Raw genomic sequence first — 20,269 nt, 5'->3', positions numbered from 1 at the left:
ATCAGCTTTTGTAGTTTAGTTGTAGTTTTTGTTTCCTTTTCTATTTAGTTTTCTTCTTTATGTAAATATTCTATCGTCCTGAGGAAGGGACAGGTTGTCCTGAAAATTTGACAAATCACTGTTGTTCGTCATTTTTAGTGTTATATATATATATATATAAACACGAGTTTGTACTAATAAAACGCTAAACACATATTATTTAATTTCACCTATGTAACGATTTAAATGGCTGGTGTCTGAAATGTACTTCCATAAATAGCATGTTTGTTGACATTGAACACCGCTCTAAAAATAGGTTGTGTGAGACCCCCGTCATATGACAACTTTCCTTGTCGGGGTGTGCGGTTCGCATGTTTTGTACATATAAATGAACAGTTAACGATGGGATGCTGCTTTTCAAGCGAGGTATGTATATATCCGACAGCTTTCGGTATCATATTGTTTCGCACTCCTTTACCTGTTTACGAGTATGATATAGTAAATCAGATGTACCATATCATGTCACACACTACAAGGCGTTGATAATTTGAAGAAAAAGTGCGAATGCCAATCGATCTTTACACTTGTATCTTGTTTATATGAATTTGCTGGTGTATTTTTCATGTGATATCCAAGACAAAAAGCTAATGCATCAATTCATAATTGAAAGCCCATTGTCCGTATATATGCCTATTGTCTACTTAAGCAGTGAGAGGTTGTCCACGAGCTGTTTTAATTTCTCAATAAGAAAAGATCGAAGTCCTAACATAATATTTGAACACACTTCGCTCTATGCTTATATGCACGGATCACGTTGGTTGTAACTGATGTATGGAGTAGAGGCATATTATTTTTAGCTTATCTATTTGTCTGACATTCTAGCTAACCTTGGCCTTGCCATTCGAAGCACAGGACATCGGAACATCTACGTACCCTTCTTAAAAGTATGACAAAATTTGACGGCAATTTAGACATAAAGTTATATTAAAGTCGAAAGCCACAGAATGTATTGTTATTAAATGCCTTTATTTAATAGTCTTTTGGCAGCTGAAAACGGGTGCCCTGTAGTAAGAGTTATAAAACTTCTTCTATTTACTTAGTAAGGGTACCAATGCAGACGTTTGGAGGGCCTGCGATTTGAACTGTATACTAAGTACATTTTGTAACAATGACTGATAGATATTAAGGTTATAGTTCAAGGTCATAGTCGGTTGGATTTAGTCATGGTTGGGGAATAGAGCATCTACTTTCTATACAACGTTTATATTGTATAAAACAAAATCAATATATTTCTATATTTTTAGAATGAGGAAACTAACCCAAAGACTCCGCTAATGAAGGATACCAGAGGAAGCGGATCTCAGTATACCAATGACTCATCACCGACAAATCCATCCGCCAGGAAATACAAACAGGATCCGCCACCAAACAAGGATTTTTGTTAGTACTGTAGAACAATATACCCAGCTCTGTATATGGTACTTAATGTGGTAATGATATTATGATACAATAATGTTTTTCTTGAAGTGACTTCCATCGATCTGTTGGCAACAGCGGGTATGAAGAACATCGGGATTCCTTCGCTAAACAAAACCTTCCAGGTCTGTATAACAATGGCTAAACACTAGAACACGTGACGACAAATTTACAGAAATTGTCATTAGTCATACAAAGACTTCTCAGAATGGAAGTCTTCATTCTTACATCACAGCCAAACTGTTATTGTCCAAAGAGTGGTAATTTGTTTGAGGGCAAAGTGAGAGAGTTTGCACCTCTAGAAAGTAGGGTTTATGACATCTGTTCCGGCATCTATATATCAGCTACATGTATGCTTAGTGAGAGGTTTCACGGTCGTCCATTTTTTCAAAATAAAAATTCTGGCACGTACACTTGGTGGCTTTATTTTGTACCCGAGAATTCCTTGTTTGACGTACCCAACTTGTATAAATTGAGAGAGCTGCTAATAACCATATTCAATATATAAAACCTTATCTAAGTTTTGTACCATAAACTATTTGATATTTTATAAATCGCACAAGTACTGTTTCACATTCTTACCTGTATAAATTGGGGCTGAGTAAAGGTTTTACTGTCCGAAGCTCGCTACCACAATTTACATCCTTAGATCCTTACCATAACAAATCCTCAAATCTTATGTTAATCAACTGAATTGCGATGTAAGTTACAATAGTAAGGATGGATTTTGCCATCATTCAAACAAATTAGAAGATATTTGATAAATTTTCTTCAGTTATCAACAGTGGTGGTCATGGAGCCACTTTACCCTTTCTTGCTCACAGTTTAACATGAAAGGTGAAGATAACAAACAGTGATCAATCTCATAACTCCTATAAGCAATACAAAATAGAGAATTGGGCAAACACGGACCCCTGGGTATACCAGAGGTGGGATCAGGTGCCTAGGAGGACTAAGTATCCTCTGTCGACCGGTCACACCCGCCGTGAGCCCTATATCTTGATCAGGTAAACGGAGTTATTCGTAGTCAAAATCAGTGTTCCAAGAACGGCCTAACAATCGGTATGAAACAAGTCAGACAGCATTTGACCCAATGATAGGTTGTATTATTTAACACTCAAATGGGGGATGGGATTTTGAATTACAGTGGACCGTATTTTCAGTGGAATCAACGGTGTAGTAAAATATCACTCCAATTCGTACTGGCTTTTGTCTTCATTAGAACAAAATCACGGCAAGAAAAGCTTTATACACACAGATATCACAAACGGATATGACAAACACTCGGCCATATTCAGAGTATGGCAAAACAAATTAATTAATTGCTTTGAAACTGAGCTAACCACCAAATATGGAATAGTGAGGTCAAGGCCACAGGAAAGGTCAAGTTAGAAAATAATGCCACAGTTGAATAGCTACCACTATGTATCAGTGTAAAATGTTTCATAAAGATATTGTCAATAGTTGCTTTGAAACTGAGCTGAACACCAAATAGGGGAAAGTGAGGGAAAGGTCAAAGGCAATGCCAAGGTCAAAAAATATTGATACATTTGAATAGATGTCACCAATATGTATCAGTATAAAAGGTTTGATAAAAATATCTTGAATAGTTTCTTTGAAACTGAGCTAACGCAAAATGTGACGGAAGGACAGACAGACATGGAAAACACAATATATGCCAAGTCCATTTTCATGGCGGGGCAACCCCTTCCCCCCACCCCCCAAGAACGCTAGAAATTGGAAGAAATCGCAATTGACTAATTATAAAGTAACAGAATAGTATTTTGAACTAGCTAACCACCATGGGCCCATTTAACATCCTAATGTTTAGTAGTAGAAGTTTGATAGAAATGTCAAGCAATGTGTAAAAGAAATTTGGTTTACCTTTTATCTTATCTTATCGAATTTTCCCGTGTGTATTAGCTTTGCTTTCCCAAAGGACAGAAATAATAGTCTCTATATGAGAATAAAATCATTGAATAGAGTGTAAAACAATCGCAATGCAATTTTTTCCATCCAGTATTCTTAGTGTTAAAAGTTGGTGGGGGTGCAATTAGCAATCTTGTAGTTGTTAACGCTTTATTATAGGATCAGGGAAAAGTTTTTGATGAACTATTCCGACAATTCCAAAATATGAAAGAAAGTCTCAACAACTTCAAGTCCCATTTCGCAGCAGAGACTGATGGTGTCCCGGTCCTGTCCAAGTGCATGGAGCTTCTAGCAGTGGAATGTGGTACGTGTAATTTGCTAAAGAATATGAAAAATAGACGTAAGGCAACGTAAAGTGACGTCAGATAGTCCAAAGATTATGAAAGTTTTCAAATGAAATTTGACCCGTCATCGCCATAAATGGCCTTAGTAAGCGTCATTCCATATTCCGTATGATATTGTATGACTGCGTTTTTGTTGCTGATTCATACATGTAGTAAAGTTTCAATGTTTTGTGTAGAAATCTCATATTTCGCAACAGTTATGCAATGCCAATTCAATGTGTATGGCTTATTTGTGATATTTAGTTTCGTGGTAAGTCCATCATGTTACCATTTCACACTGTGTTCACGTGTGCTAACGTGCAGTGAATCATTGCTCATATATACTATATATAATAAAAAGAAGAAGAAACGATATATAGAAATTATTAGTTTTTCTGACGGAAAAGTAAACCTTGTTTTTTGTGTTCATATTTCATTTTGAAAGCTATAACAAATCATTAGTGATATATAGATGTAAGCTTAACCTTATACATATGACGTCCATTTTTACATTTCGTTTTGAATTTCACACAGGACAAATTAATTTTTTTTTTTTACAAATTGTATAACCTAGGGTTTTAGATTTAACTGTGGTCAATAAATGAAAGGTTCACATGTGTAAACGAAAACATAATTGTAACCTACTAAAAAAAATGTTGCTAAGTAATGCCTGATCGTCTTAGTCAAGATTGGCGCCAAGGTGAAGTTGCAGACAGTTTTGGTGTATCATCGAAAATCATTGCTAGATTGATGAATCAATGTGAGTTGTGTAAGGGTTACAGACACCAAATGATATACTACAACAACAACAACAACAACAACAACAACCCCCAAAAAACAAACCTATGCAACGTCAAGACCTACACATCTCATGTAACCGAATTCTGCAAGCTACAGTTGCTGCAAACTTATCAGCCCAAACAGTACGAAATACGAAATCGGCTCAAAAAGGCAGGCTTACGGTCTCGACGTCCAGTGGTTTGATCTACATGTATGCTAACACAACGTCATCGGACGGCATGATTACGCTGAGACAACGCTCGCTTATTTTGAAACCGTATTCAGTGGCGAAACGTTTTATCTAATGACGAATCACGATTTGTCTTTTGCTGTAGAAATGGTAGGATGAGAATATATCGACGGCGAAATGAAAGTTAGCGTGCAAGAAAGCTATCGGTTTGACGGAAGGAGCGTATGATCTGATTCTGAGCGAGAATTGCATAATATGGACAAACTGAGCTTAAGATAATCGATAGTAACCTGACAGGTGTTCGTTACGCTGATGAGATCTTGTCTCTTCTAGTACAAGCATTAATTGCAAGATATGGAAAAATCGCCACACGTTCCAACACACTCGATAAGTAAGCATTGACATGATCGATGTCCTCCCCTGATCTCCAGAACTGCACCCTATTGAGCATTCGTGGAATGCCCTTAACAATGATAATACTCTAACAGACGAGGACGCAGCTGTCCAAATCCCGAAAAGACAGAACAGTTGCGTGCTGGTTTGCAAAAGGAGTGGAATGACATACCACTGACGATAATTCGAGCATTAATTTCCTCCATGAGGCGCGGACTAAGAGCTGTGATAGCCGCAAGAGGATGATGTATTCGCAATCAGATGCTCAATTTTTTGTATTCAATGGCGCTCGGTTTTTAACTCACCTGAGCTGAAAGCTCAAGTGAGCTTTTCTGATCGCCTGTTGTCCGTTGTCTGTCTGTCTATAAATTTGTCACATTTTTTACTTATTCTCCAGAACCATTGGGTCATTTCCAACCAAACTTGGCAAAAAGCATCCTTGGGTGAAGGGCTTTTAAGTTTGTTCAAATGAAGGGACGCGCCTCCTTCAAAGGGGAGATAATTACAAAAATAGAGTGGGCCATTTAAAAAATCTTCTCAAGAACCACTGAGCCAGAGGAGCTGAAATTTACATGAAAGCTTTCTGACATAGTGCAGATTCAATTTTGTTCAAATCATGGCCCGGGAGTAGATTGGGGCCACAATAGGGGATCAAAGTTTTACGTGGGAATAAATAGAGAAAATCTTCTCAAGAACCACTGGGCCAGAAGAGCTGAGATTTACATGAAAGGTTCCTGACATAGTGCAGATTCGAGTTTGTTCAAATCATGGATCCCGGGGATAGTTTGGGGCCACAATAAGGGATCAAAGATTCAAATGGGAATAAATAGGGAACATCTTTTAAAACCTTCTCATGAACCACTGGGCTAGAAAAGTACAAATTTACATGAAAGCTCCCTGACATGGTGCAGATTCAAGTTTGTTAGTATCATGGTCTCCCGGATGTAGGTTGGGGCCACAATATAGGGATGGAAGTTTTATATGCAAATATATATTAGGGGAAATCTTTAAAATATGGGCCAAGGTGACTCAGGTGAGCGATGTGGCCTATGGAGCTCTTGTTCGTAATCATTGTATCGTTATATAATGTATTGCAGTGTTGTAACTATGTTCTATACGTTTTTCAAAAATCAAAACGTTTGTCTTAATATTTTACATATTGATTTAAATACAGATATTTAAAGGTGTGCATCGTTTCTCTCTCTCTTGTTTGGTCTAGTATATATCTCTATATATACGTTATGTGACGATGATTATATCTCTTTTATATAGAAGATATATCATGCTATATATTGTCTGACCTTTCCACATCTAGTGTTGCTGTAACTGATAGGGTGCAACAGGCAAAGACAGAACTGTGTAGCCTAGATTAATTCCCTTAACTCAGGTGACCTTTTGCAATTGGTCAGCGTCCATCGTGAATTAACAATTGAACATTTTTAACTTCTTGATACCTACCATTCCAATTTCAAATTTAGTAGAAACATCTTTGTGACAAGGGGGCATAAATTATTAATTTCAGGACTCCTGCAGAACTGAGGCCTTACGAGCGGGACAAAAACTGCCAATAATTGACCAATTTTCATAACTCTTCCTCTCTATAAGCTCATAATTGTAAGAAAAACTAAAAGCATGTAGTGATGTAGAGCAGGAAGGCTTCTACCAAATTTGTAGATTTCATGTTCATCAGGGTAGCTGTTCTGACTCGAGGGTGGGGTCAAACTTGGTATATAGTGTTTAACTTCAAAACATTTAAATCACATCTTCTTTAGTGCTATTGATACTAAATTGAAACTAAAAATGGATATATAGAAAAAGCAGGTGCTAGTCCTTTACCAAAATTGTAAATTTCATGATCCCATGGGTAGGGGTTATGTTATCGTGGTATGGCCAAATTAGCCAGTGATTGAATGTGTTAACAATTGAACATTTTTAACTTCTTCTTGATAACTACCCTTACAATTCTTTTCAATTTGGAAAGAAGAATCTTCATGACAAGGTTGACATAAATGAGTAATTTCCGGACTCCAGAACTTCCGAGGTCTTAGGATGGGGCAAAAACTGCCAAAAATGCATTGATTTAAGAAAATAAACTTCTTTAAAAGCGCACATCTGTAAGAAAAACTACATTTTTGTAAATACATTGTACATAATAATGTCGAGCAGGAATACAACTACCAAAACTTTGCTGATATGATATAACCTAAATGCATATTTAGGAAAAGCAGAAAAGGATGCACAAAAAGTGAATTTCGCAGCCCCGGGGTTTTGACTCTAGGACGGATCAAAATTAATCATATCCTGTTAATGTTACATATATCTAATATATCAAGGGCGGATCCAGGAGGTCAAAACTCCCCAATCTTTTGCGGACCAAAAAGTTTAAGAGTTATTCAATTTTAACGAATCTTTGAGTCAAAATTATATGATTAATTGATTACGGTTTTACGCCGTTTTGGGGATATTTCATCCATTCTACGGCGGTTAACTAATTGAATTATGTTTGGTTGTGAGTGTTTGAGTTTCCCTGAGCCTACTCTTTTTCAAACATCAGGGAAACGATCTTTTGCGTGCTAAGGGTGTTGTGATCCTTGACACGGGACACCATTTAACGTCCCATCCGACGGACATAAAAGTTAAAAATATATAAACAGGTTAAAAAAAACAACAAAAAAAAAACAATTCGTGTATATAAACAGTTGTATTATAAAAGTTTTCAAATTTTTCTGTAAAAGTCGCATTATTGTAAATATTTTATAATATAATGATTGTCGATATTTGTAAAAAAGTTCTTTCATTGATTTGCACACTATTAAAAAGTCTATTTCGTATGGGCGTAAAATCACTACATTCTAAAAGAATGTGATGTATAGTTAATGGACAGTCACAAGATATGCATTCAGATTGAGGTTCTCTGTTTAGTAGGTAAGAATGGGTCAATTTTGAAAGTCCGATGCGTATTCTTGAAATAATCACTTCGTCTTGGCGTTTCTTTACGATGTTACACGATTTGTTTACTTTGTTTTGAATAGAATAAAGTTTACTTGTGTCACAGAAATCTCAATAGATTTGCCAAGGAGAATTTACATATAGTTATATGAAATATTTAAACTCAGTGTATGGAATTTTGAAGTGTTCAATATCACCTTGAAGTGCATTTTTGGCCGCTTTGGTGTTGTCATGGATACCAATGTGACTTGGGATCCAGCAAAACTCAACTATTTTACCTTGTTTAGTTAAAAGATAGTACCGATGTAAGATGTCTAAAATATATGGATGATCAATATTCATGTTGTTTATTGACTGAAGACATGATAGGAAGTCTGAGAATAGTCATTAGAAGTTTGTAAGTATTCAAACGCAAGCTGAATAGCCTTTGCTTCGGCGGTATAAATTGTTGCTTCATTTGGAAGTCGTAAAGGTGGATACTTACATCACTAAAATTTATCAACACCAGTATATCATTTCATTCTCGGATAAACAAGATGACACATTGAATTTTTGTCAGATACAATTATCACTTAAGAATTCTCAAAAAGTATATGTAACATAAAAGTTTTGTTTAAGTTAAGTAGACAATTTGCAAGTGAAAAAGAAGTGCCAGGACCTGCTCAGAATGCAGGATTTTGCACCATTTACCCCTCTTAAAATAACCTTTTAATCAGCTTTTTCTTCTTTTTTCAATGCGAAATCAGATCTGCGTATGACGATTAGAATGACTAGATCTTTAAAAACAAGTAGTCAATAAACTAAATATTTTCATGTATAAAACTATCTCAACATCTCCCCTATGGTGTTTTGTACATATGCGAAGTGTGTAAATGGTGTAGGGGTGGGGGGGTGGGGGGTCGTGAAAAGTACCGAAAAGATCAAGTGCTTGATCAGCCTTTCACAAATTTCTGGATCCACCTATGTATATACATATATTATACATGTATTGCATGATAGTGAAGGAAATATGAAGATGTATTCATCCAAGAAAAATCATATTTCCTGAGGACAACGCCCAAACACATCTTGTTTTGTACTGTTGCTGGATATTAGAATTTAGGTTTGATATCCCGAACAGGATTTTTCTTCTTCTAGATTTCGTAGCCCTTGGGGCTAGGGATACTTTTAATTAATACTCAGGTCTGTGGGCCTCTTGTCCTCAAATTAGGGTGTCGTTGTTGTATATGATTTCTCTGAAGCGAGAATCTTTCGTCATGTTGTTGATTACACTGTATGTACTTGGCAATTTGCTAGGGAATGAGAATCATATGATCATTTGTCTTCAGTCGAGGAGATACCAGAGGAGAGCAAGATGTAAAGATAAATCTTGTGTGGGTATATTGCATGCGCAATCCAAATTATGCAGCTGATTACACATAAACAGTTTTCTTTATATAAAAGGAAATAATGATAGAAAATATGCTAAACATATCAAAATTTGTTGTTTCTCATTGCATAACACATGATGTATGGTCTTTTTGTGAACTGAACAAGTGGAACATATCTCTCTCCCTTTCTCTCACAGGCGGACAGAGAGTTCTAATGATATATAATATATTCTTTATTGCTTAAGTCTTATCATAGTAAAACATAAAGTGAGGATAATTTTTACCATCTGACCTGGATTGTGAGGACTGAATGAGAACAAAAATTCTGTCAGTGCAGGTATGTCCCCATAAAGTGACCCACAGAATGTGAAAGGTTTAGATGAGTGGAGACCAGAGGTGTGAGGACATTTCCCTTGATATAATTCTCTCTCATTAACAATATTTTCACGATTTGGATGATAGCAAAGGCAAAGGATAAACTTTTCTGATCATTGTTATGGTCGTCATTAACATTTTCACCATTTTCTCCAGAACCACTGGGCCATTTTTTCACCATTTTCTCTGGAACCACTGGGCCATTTTCAATCAAACTTGGTACAATTGCATTCATAAAATCATTATCTAATTTTTAATACAGAGAGAGATCATTTATGTAGATATAGCATAAGTAATGCACGCAATTATTAAAAATATGTTCTTAAATTCATTTGAATTAAAAATATAGTTCATTCAATTCATGTGCGCAACAATTCAAACACGCATTAAAAAGTCCTTCCTCTATGCAATATCATTTAACTGTGATTTCCCGCGCTTGCCCAGGATGGTTCAGCGGTTAAAACTAACTTTGTGATCGGAATGTCGTGGTTTCCAACCTCACTCGTATACCTTGACCGCATCAAATTTCAGATGTGAAAAGTTTTACGCTCCTTCGTCAAACGCTGGGCATTAATTTAGAAGTAAGAGTTGCGAGTGTTTCAGCTGAGACCTTTAAAAACGAGGTCACCTTCAAAAACCGAGGTCACGGCAGATATTACCTGAGCGCCATGCATAGGTCAAAATTTGTTACTTCTGAGCTCTAGTGACATCTCTATGAGTGAAAAATTCTCGAAGGGGCGTCAATCAAACAAAGAAAAGAAAATGCAAGTAAAAAACAGAGTATATTATTATGTTCACCGGCACTGCAGTGGGAATGTCCCCCTTCAGTCCCATAATAAAGCCTTACATTTTTTGTAACAAACAAGCATTTCGAACAGAACTTCAGAAAGATACGTGACTATAAAATTTCAGTACGGGGGAGTAGTTTGATGATTTCCCACGGTTGAACAGAAATAATATACAGTTATTGACTGGGTTCGAGTACAACAGCTGTTTTGTTTGACCCGGGGACGGATCTGTTGCCCGAGGCCGTAGGCTGAGGGCAACAGATTCGTTCGAGGGTCAAACAAAACAGCTGTTGTCCGAGGACACAGTCTATAACTGTTTTGTTATACACCTTCATTTTTTAAAGGTTGTTTTTTTTCGAGATGCACATGGTTTCTCGATTTTCGAACTTTTAACAAGACAGTGTAATTGCGAACGTTTATCAACTAGTTTAAAAGAAATCATGCCCAATATTCGAATTAATAATCAATCATTACATTTTTCATATTCCTGCTCAGCGTTTCATCTAATAAATTCTGTATTTCATCATCAGTTAAATCGCTGAACCTCGCCATTACGTAAAAAAGCAGCAGACCGAGAATCACGTGAGTTGCGTAGCCAATGGAAATAAGGCAGACTATTGCCCGGTCAACAGTTCGTAAACTGTTGACCGGTCAATAGACCACGAGTGTGAGAATTGGTTTAACAGTTAAAATGTTAGTTCTAAATCGTTTAGTTTTATATAGGAAAAAATGAAGGTGTATAACAAACCGTTTTGCTTAATCTGTAGAGATGAAGTGAAGTGGTATAATAGTTCTATTCAAGAATAGGAAAATTGAATTTGTCAAATACGGTTTTTAGATATCTAAAAGGCCCTCAGACGCTTTAAATAACACGAAACGTCTTAAGAAATTGTGTGAAGGCTGTAGATGAGCATAAACAATAGAGATAAGTGTCAACTGTCCTTTTTAGAATATTGGTGGCGAAGTGGGCTAGCGATCTGAGGACACAGTGAAAAGGACATTAACCTTAAACAATCATTAGATATTCCGACACTTAGTTCTGGGATTGAAAACAGTTGCTATTTCCCCCCCCCCCCAGAAAATGTTAAAGTTAATTATGTCATTGGACAGACTGAGATCGGTGCTTGGAGGTATCGGAGAGGCTATCGAAACCAATAAGCCATGGACATGATATACAAGGAACATTTGGTTATGTTTGCAAAATGAGTAGATGGTAACTTCAACATGCACGAAAATATGATAAGACTTCAACCACTAACTAGTAATATTATAATTTCAGCGATACAAAGGCTCATTGAGTCTATCGAATTATGTCGAGGTGATGTGTATAACGGTTCTGCAGATGTCTGGACGCTTCAGGATCAATGTCCGTCTACCTTAGGTGTTCATTGCTTAGCCCACTGGATCAAATGCTGTCTGACGTGTTTCATACTTAGTGTTAGGTCGCTCTTTACTTATTGGTTTGACTACGGATTACTCCTTTTACCTGATAAAGATGTAGGGTTCACGGCGAGTGTGACTGATAACTCCCCTGGTATGTCCAAAGGTCTGTCTTTGCCAAACTCTTAATTTTGTATTCTTTATAGTATTTATGAGATTTATTATATTCACTTGTTCAGTGGTAGAGCGTTCGCATCGTAACCGGGAGGTCGTGAGTTCGAGCCCCACTCATGCCATGGCCGCGTCAAACCTAAGGCGTTAAAATAGGTAGTGATTGCTCCTTCACCAAACACTCGGCATTTAGAAGTGAGAATCACAGGTCTTTCGGATATGATCTGAAAAACGGAGGTCCCGTGTGGCGGTAGGCATTGGCACGATAAAGAATTCTGACTGCTACGGCCCTGAAGCTAAACATGGGTCTAACTTTGTGGTACTTCACTTAAAACTGGTGACTTTCAATATAAGTGAAAAATTGTCGACTGGACGTAAAACAATCAATCAATCAATCAATTCATCAACCTGTGTTCAGGACGTACTTAAAACATGCCCAGCTATACTGGGTTCCATGTATTTGGTACAACTTAAATGTATCCCTCTGAAAGAAAACGTACACTAGTTTCTTGAAATAAAATTTCAAATATCCTTTCATGGTGCATCATTTAAAACCCATTTGTCAAACACGAAGCCCTATATCATTGACCCTGTTTTTAAAAATTTTAAGGTTTATCAAAACGTTTTGGGCGATATATAACAGCGAACATAAAAAGGCAAGAAATGAAATATACAGCATTCATGATGTTCATCTGTTGCAGTCTACACATTTGACGTCACCATGCAGTGGGCGGACGGAGAAAAGATCTAAGCTTATCGCCGCGCACGAGTGGGAACATATTTCAGTACGAACTGAATGAAAACTAAATTTTGTGGATTTTTTAAAATTTAATATTTATTATATATATACAATACACTCATATAATTTAATATAGTCTTACTCATATCGATGAAAGCGCTTCTAGTACTTAGTAATTGTAACTAACTTTATAGTACCGGTATGTGTAAATATGAACGAGAAATGGAGACAGCTTTTTCGTAAATCGAGTTCCAATTACAGATACACTATTTTCTCGAAATGTTAATTGTACAAGTATGCATTAAGTGTATACGAATCACATGTGTGGTTGAATTGAATTTTAAAAAGTTGGGTCATGCATAAATATTTTGCGCTAGAAATGGAAGCTACATGTTGATTGAAGCAGGAACTGCGATTTTCGCGGGCCTATTAGTCGCTCATTGTTCTGTGATCAGCTTGATGGATTATATAAAAATTTAACTAATAATTATTTTCATCTTGGTTTTAATCTCTTATAGACCTCATACTTTCGTTTTGAATACGTTCATTAATAAAATAAAAAGTGGATTGAAAATCAACTTAGAAATTGGAATTTTAATCCATTGTTTTCAAGGGAGTCCGTCTGAAAATTTCCCCACCCTTGCGGGGTGATAAGCTTAAATCTTTTCAATTCACACCGAGTTAGCATCTGCGCATTGCATTGTGACGTCAAATGCTTCGACTGTAAAAGATGAACATCACGACAGCTCCGTTCTTAATGCTGTATGATTCGATGTTCCTGTATTATTTTTGTACATAATTGCTTTAAAGCAGATTAATTAGTTTATAGATTTATTAAATTTCCCTTAATTACATGCTTGAAAACATTAGCATGTAAGAGAAAATAGTGAGGAGATTATTTAAAAAGTAAATATAGTGGGGAAACATTTATACGTTGTCTGTTACGCGTCCCACGCGCGTCAGGGGAATCCCAACATAATGTATACAACTCAATTGCAACTGACTTACTTTAAAGCTGTATGGTCCGAATGACAATATTATTATTATTAAATCATCGCACGTATGTAGATATGAGGCTGTATGACATATCATACATTATTTCACCTGTTTTAACCCAAATTATTTGATTTTAAATCGATGTTTACAAATAACCGCGTCAGACTGCCAGTTGAAGTGACAGTCACGTGACCAGTTCAAACTTTCAGATCATCGGTGGTCTTATCTGTGTAAAGCTGTGTATTTTGTTACAACAGTACCGTGCCACAAGTTTAATAGAAATAAAAATATCAAATACCTCTTATTAATTCGTTGTTTTACGCTCTTTCAGCCTTAAAACTAGACAGTTGCGTATGAGTTAATACATCTTGTTGGGATCCCACTGTACCACACATATTTACTTTCTAAATAATATTCTCGCTGTTTTCTTTTACATGCAGATGTTTTCAAGCATGTAATTAAGGGAAAGTTAATAACTTTATAAAGTAATTAATCTGCTTTAGAATAATTATGTACAAAAATAATACATGAACATCGGGTCATACAGCTTTAAGGCTGAAAGTTCGTAAAACAACGAATTACTATGAGGTATTTGATATTTTTATTTCTTTTAAACTTATGACACGGTACTTTTGTAACAAAATACACAGCTTTACACAAAGCCGCCGATGATTTGAAAGTCTGAACTGAACACGTGACTGTCGCTTGAAATGGCCGAGTGAGGGTTGTTTGTAAATACCGATTTAAAATCAATCAATTCTGGTTAAAACAGGTTTTGTTTTGAACATATTTTATTGATGATTGGGAACAAGTTCTAACAACTTACAAGTCCCTCTCCTAAAATATTACAATATGTCATGCAAGGTAATAATTAACAGGCAAAATTAAACGAATCAACAAGTTTCTTCTCTAAATTTATGAACAACTGAAAAAAATATTTATATTAGTTTGCAGAGCCAAATTGACATCACCGCATAATAACAATTTAAAACAGGTGAAACAATGTATGACATGTCTTACAGCTTCATAAATACGTACGTGCGATGATTTAACAGCGTTTCAAAAGGTGTAAAACAATTGTCGAAATTTGGACCATACAACTTTATTAGTGGACACCTGGCAGTGATGGACTACGTATTACATACCCTGGCTTATAACATTCATATTTTATATTTTTGCTTCTGAATAATTATCCATAATTATCTAAGAAAACAGAGGATGCTTTAAGAACAGCAAAAGCCGTTGGCAACTGCGTTAAACGAGGGACGAAAAGGTTTTTAATCGATTTTATAACTCTGTCTCTGTCGAGGCAAATTATTTGACGGAGGAACCAAAATAGGCGTACCCCAAAACGATTAGACGATGAAGCGGAACCGCAAAAATGTAACGCATCAATAGACAAGAACACGTATTGACGCAAGCGTCAAATTACTGGTGTAAAATGAAAAATTGGTGATGACAAATAAAAATCATAAAGAATACGAAACTGGGAGTAGGATAACACGGGCTCCTGGAAACATCAGAGGTTATGTACCTAGGAGTAAGCACCCACTGTTAACTTTTTAATTTTATTCACGAATAAGTGAATGGGATCGGGCAGCAGATATACATGTAGCTTATTTTAGCCCTCTTCATACATCAAGGTTACAATGTATTATATATATATATATATATATATATATATATATATATATATATATATATATATAAACTAATGAAAATAAGTATCACAACTATGTAAAACAAACCTTCATAATTTTATATCGAAGCTTATATATGATACATTAACAAAACATGTAAAGAATGTATTTTGTTTATACTGGAATGCTAAAAAGTACTTCTCTGGTGAACTTCGGAGATTATAAACCACCTGTACTTTTCTCAAAATTTCCTCAAGCCTGGTATCATGCAGTATCGACACCAACAAGAGAAATTTTTTTTTAAATTTCACTTCAATCACATCATATACTAACCGGTATAAGAATGTTATCTTCATCGAAACTGTCTACGTCTTTCGAATTTCTCATTTATTGCTTAGCGCAGTGAAGTATCTGAGTCGGTTGTGGACTTGTAAACACGGTGGGCTGCTGGGTCTAAGCCCATATCTAACCAGCTGTCAGTTACATGAAGAAATATTTAAACGCTTAGGAATTACATTAAGTTCAGCGTGGAAGAATACCTAAAACGTGTTCCCTTTGCACGTGTAGTAGAAAGACAAATCCGTCATTATCATTGAAATAGTATTAAAAGATTTGCAGTGTTACGGTGTTCGTTTTTACAGATGATAAAATAATCTGGTTACACAGTATTATGTTTAGTGCTATCGACGCACTGCTGACTGAGGTGACTTTTATTTTTGACATAGAGGTGTAACTGAATGACAATATTCTACCCACTGTTCAAACTAATGATGAGTGGGATAGTTGCTCGGTTTCGTATGCTGGAGAGACAGAGTCCATATAGGTACACACTGCGACAAAACACAGAGAGAGAGGGGGGGGGGGGGGGGGGGGGAGATGAGAGAAGAGAGTATTTCCTGTTGTGTCAGTTTAGAATATCTAAGCATTAAAAATGGACCATTGACAGTTACCAGTTACTGAGAATATTTACATTCACTGTGTGTATTCTGCTTAATTTCTGTTAAAATCCATCGCTTGTCATTTGCAACTTTGAAGACACATATTTGTTTATATATCCGGTTTTTTTTAGTGCCATCTGTCCGTGTGAATATATATACATTCATATTCCACGAACTACGGGACCAATTTCGAGGCATTGTTAATTTTTTTTCCCTCGAAAATAAATAACGCTTACCTATATTATACGATGGTTTTAATATTTTAAGAGTTTAGAGTTCGTTCATCTTGGACTATTTACCGCCGCGGTGGCCTAGAGGTTAGAACGTTCGCCCCGTATGCGGAAGGCCGGGATTCGAATCCCTGCCGCGACAGACCTAAGTCGTTAAAACAGGTAGTGACAGTTCCATCGCCAAACGCTCGGCATCAGGTGTGAATGTCACGGGTTCTTGGAGATTACCTTAAAAACGGGTGTCACAGTGGGTGTGGCACGCTAAAGAACCCTCAGGCCTCCCTGCTCAATGGGCGTAAGCGCCGAGCAAAGGCCTAAAATTCGAAGTCCTTCACCTGTCTTGGTGACGTCCCCATAGGAGTGAAAAGTTCTCGAGAGGAACGTTAAACAAGATACAATCAATCAATCTTGGACTATTTCCCTTTATCATCGTTCACATATGGAAATTATTTCCAAATATGGAGATAAGTCAAGGTCAAGTGACTTTTCAGAAATTTTGTATTGATAACACACAGGCCAATAACACCTATAATGTACTTACATGAAAGTATTCATATTCAAAAAAATACAGAAAAATAACCCCATCTTTGACACTTTTTGTATATACAATTTGCCAAAGTATCTGCTCTTATAACTTGAGGTTTTTTCTAGTCATAATATTGTATTTATGATTTTTTATATTGTAGTTTTTAGGATTGTGGCATTTTTGTAATGTTTTATTAGTCACAATTCCTTAGCATGAATTGCAGTATTGTGTTCTTAGTTTGTTATATTTTTAACTGTTTTATATGATTTTTTGGTGTAATACTTTGTCATTTATTAGTTAATAAATGACCATTCTAATTCCTCAAACCGTGTTATGTGTTTAATTGTGTCAAACAGAGCATCACCCTATCAGTTATCCATAAATAATATGTCTTTCTTTGGTTTGTTAAACTTGAGAAGATGGTCGCAAACATTGCAGAATTTTTTTTTTTCATAACCCGTCAACTTTCAACTCCCGTTTCACAAAAAAACCCAACCCATCAACAAATCATGGGATATCCTGCATATGATTAACTTCATTCTGTGACTTTACATAGATTATACTTTTGTAAATTCTCTGTAGAATACAGGAGTTGTCGATTTTAGTTTTATACAATGGAGGTATCTCATCTTTCAATATCTTTTCAGGAAGTTGCAATTTAAAAGTCGAGCGCCGCAAGTACAGTGTCATCATTGTGTACGAAAACCAGGATGTCATGCGGAATAGCTCGGCCAATCCACAACGAGTGCTCGACTGTTTACAGTTGTTTAATTCTTTTAACAAAAACATTCAGAAGATTTTAGAAAGAACACCAGAAGTTGAAAATTCCGCCAAGATTCTTCTTGACGACGAAGGCGGCATGCGTAAAGAAGTAACGAAGGCCGATTTGGTTGGAACGGAGGGCCCAGAAGCAATGCAAGTGTGTAATGAAAACATACATAAACTAAGAAAAATGAACAGTAACCTGAAAACGATTAAAAGCCACACCGAGCGAACGATGAAAGAGGTGATAGAAGCATCCAAAGCATTATTTAATGGTCCGAACATACAGCCCTAGCAGCAAAGATATACATGTATCTAGTTCATCGCAATGTTTGTGCTTTATAAAATATTTCAAATGCAATGTGTATATTGTATGATCCTATTAAATTTACGTCAAATGACTGTATCCCATTTCCATTCTGAATTACTGTGTAGCGTGGCGAGAATTCCATCGTCATCAAAAGCAAGTTTTTGACTGGCCTAAATGGTCACACCTGTTAGGAAATGTAGTTCCGCAGACCCCGTTCAACCCCGGGCAGGGATGGAAGTGGGTAACCCTATAGTGAATTTCTCTGTGCTTACACACATATATATCTATCTATCTATCTATATCTATCTATCTATCTATCTATCTATCTATCTATCTATCTATCTATCTATCTATCTATCTATCTATCTATCTATCTATCTATATATATATATTCGTCACATGGCTCAGTGTATTTCATCCTTTCATTTCTTTTGACTGTTTGTCACCGTGGCAAGAAAGTTCACCATTATCAAACGCAAAAATTCTTTTAAACTTAAATTTCTTAGTTAGCAAACGGTCTAGCGCTGATTATGCGCTGCAAGGTCTGATTCCGAAAGTCGTGGGTTCAACTCCGGGCTTTGGGCGGAAATGTATATCTGGATATAGTGAATTTATCTGCGCTCTCTAAAAGATATTTTTGGTGGATATGAGAAAAACTCTTTCTTCCATTATATTTCTTTGATTTTACAAATCATGCAACAGTGTACATGCACATTTGTTGATCAAATTTTGAATAGAGAAGGTGTTTTTAACCTTTGACATGTAATGTTTAATACTGTCAAACACTTTCATTGCACGAGAACTTGACAGGGAAATAAGGTTTATGTGAATACGTTTGTAGATATAAATAGTATACATGTTTCTTGATAAAACGACTGATTTTTCCGACAGACATCAAAGTGGAAAGTGAATATGAATAAACAAATCTAATTTTTAAAAATACAGGACGGTAAGAACTGCAAGGCTTCGTCGGTATTCATGAAGCTACATATATTAGCACATCATAACTCCGTTTACCTGATCAAAATATGTATGACCGGTCGACAGGGGATGCTTACTCCTCCTATGCATCTGATCCCACCTCTGGTGTGTCCAGGGGGTCCGTGCTTGCCCAACTCTCTTTTTTGTATTTCTTATAATAGTTATGAGATTGATCACTGTACGTTATCTTCACCTTTCATCAGTAAAAACCCAAATCAACAGAGGATAGTAAATCAGAAAATTGATGTAATTCGACTCGATGAAAAAATATTTTGTTTATGTGTGCTTACAATTGATTTGCTCAAAATGCTTGGCTTGTTACAAATGTAATTGTACGTTTTCAATAAAAGACTATTGCGAAGTTAATTTTTCACGCCCTCTGCGCAGGGAGCCGCCGGAACTGACGTTGTTTTCCGGTTTTTGTTTTCGTTGACGCCTTTTCTTTCGAAGCATTCAGTTAATCTATTTTGGGTGATTGAAGAACAGTTCCTGTGGTTAAAAAACGACAGAAAATGCATTGGTTCTTCATATTTATTGCCGGTGCAAACAGATATTGGGTATTTTTACAAACTACAATCTTTCCTCGATCGATTGAGACAGGGCTTGTTAGATTTAACGTCTATGAAATATAAAAAGGATACGAATGAAAATTTGAAGTAGCCATTTTTGGGATTCCGGATTCCTCCCTTGTATAAATATAGAATAGGGCATAGAGATGGTCAATTCGTGACGAGTCCCTGTGGTTAAATCTATGTACGAAACTTATTTTAGCCAGTACTGCATCCGAAAAAAAAAATATCTTACAGACTGCCAAGATCCATTCCTTAAATTTCTAGAACTCATTAAATCTGTATATGACCCCTCGACACTCGTACCCAACCTTACTTCATCAAATCCAAAGGAACTCTTGATTGCCAAACAACGACAAGTTCTTCAATCCCTCGATCTGATTAATCCAAACAACAGCTTAGATGATTTTATATTAAAAGGTAAGACAATTTTTAACTATATTTGACTTGTCGGGGGCTGCTACCCCCAAGCCCC

The 20,269-nt window shown here is 36.2% G+C and overlaps 2 protein-coding genes across 2 annotated transcripts in view; one reads left to right on the top strand and one right to left on the bottom strand.

Moving 5' to 3' along the window:
* Positions 1–20,269, bottom strand: part of LOC125663732 (uncharacterized) — a 102,305-nt gene that overhangs the window by 63,770 nt on the left and 18,266 nt on the right. The window lies entirely within an intron of this gene.
* LOC125663728 (uncharacterized) lies at positions 267–18,336 on the top strand. Its single transcript, XM_048896060.2, has 5 exons — positions 267–405; positions 1,284–1,419; positions 1,507–1,580; positions 3,544–3,688; positions 17,820–18,336. Exons 1-5 carry the CDS (start codon positions 382–384, stop codon positions 18,227–18,229), a joined length of 789 nt encoding a protein of 262 aa, XP_048752017.1. The 5' UTR covers positions 267–381; the 3' UTR covers positions 18,230–18,336.

The sequence above is a fragment of the Ostrea edulis genome, chromosome 1 (assembly GCF_947568905.1).
Source record: "Ostrea edulis chromosome 1, xbOstEdul1.1, whole genome shotgun sequence".
In the NCBI taxonomy this organism is placed as follows: Eukaryota; Metazoa; Mollusca; class Bivalvia; order Ostreida; family Ostreidae; genus Ostrea; species Ostrea edulis.
This window is presented reverse-complemented; position numbering and strand designations above follow the sequence as displayed.

Excerpts from the sequence above, each read along its gene's own strand:
- LOC125663728 (XM_048896060.2), top strand. The coding sequence starts at position 382 with ATGGGATGCTGCTTTTCAAGCGAG. Across the intron at positions 1,420-1,506 it reads GCCACCAAACAAGGATTTTT|TGACTTCCATCGATCTGTTG; the intron begins GTTAGTACTGTA and ends TTTTTCTTGAAG. Across the intron at positions 3,689-17,819 it reads GCTTCTAGCAGTGGAATGTG|GAAGTTGCAATTTAAAAGTC; the intron begins GTACGTGTAATT and ends ATATCTTTTCAG.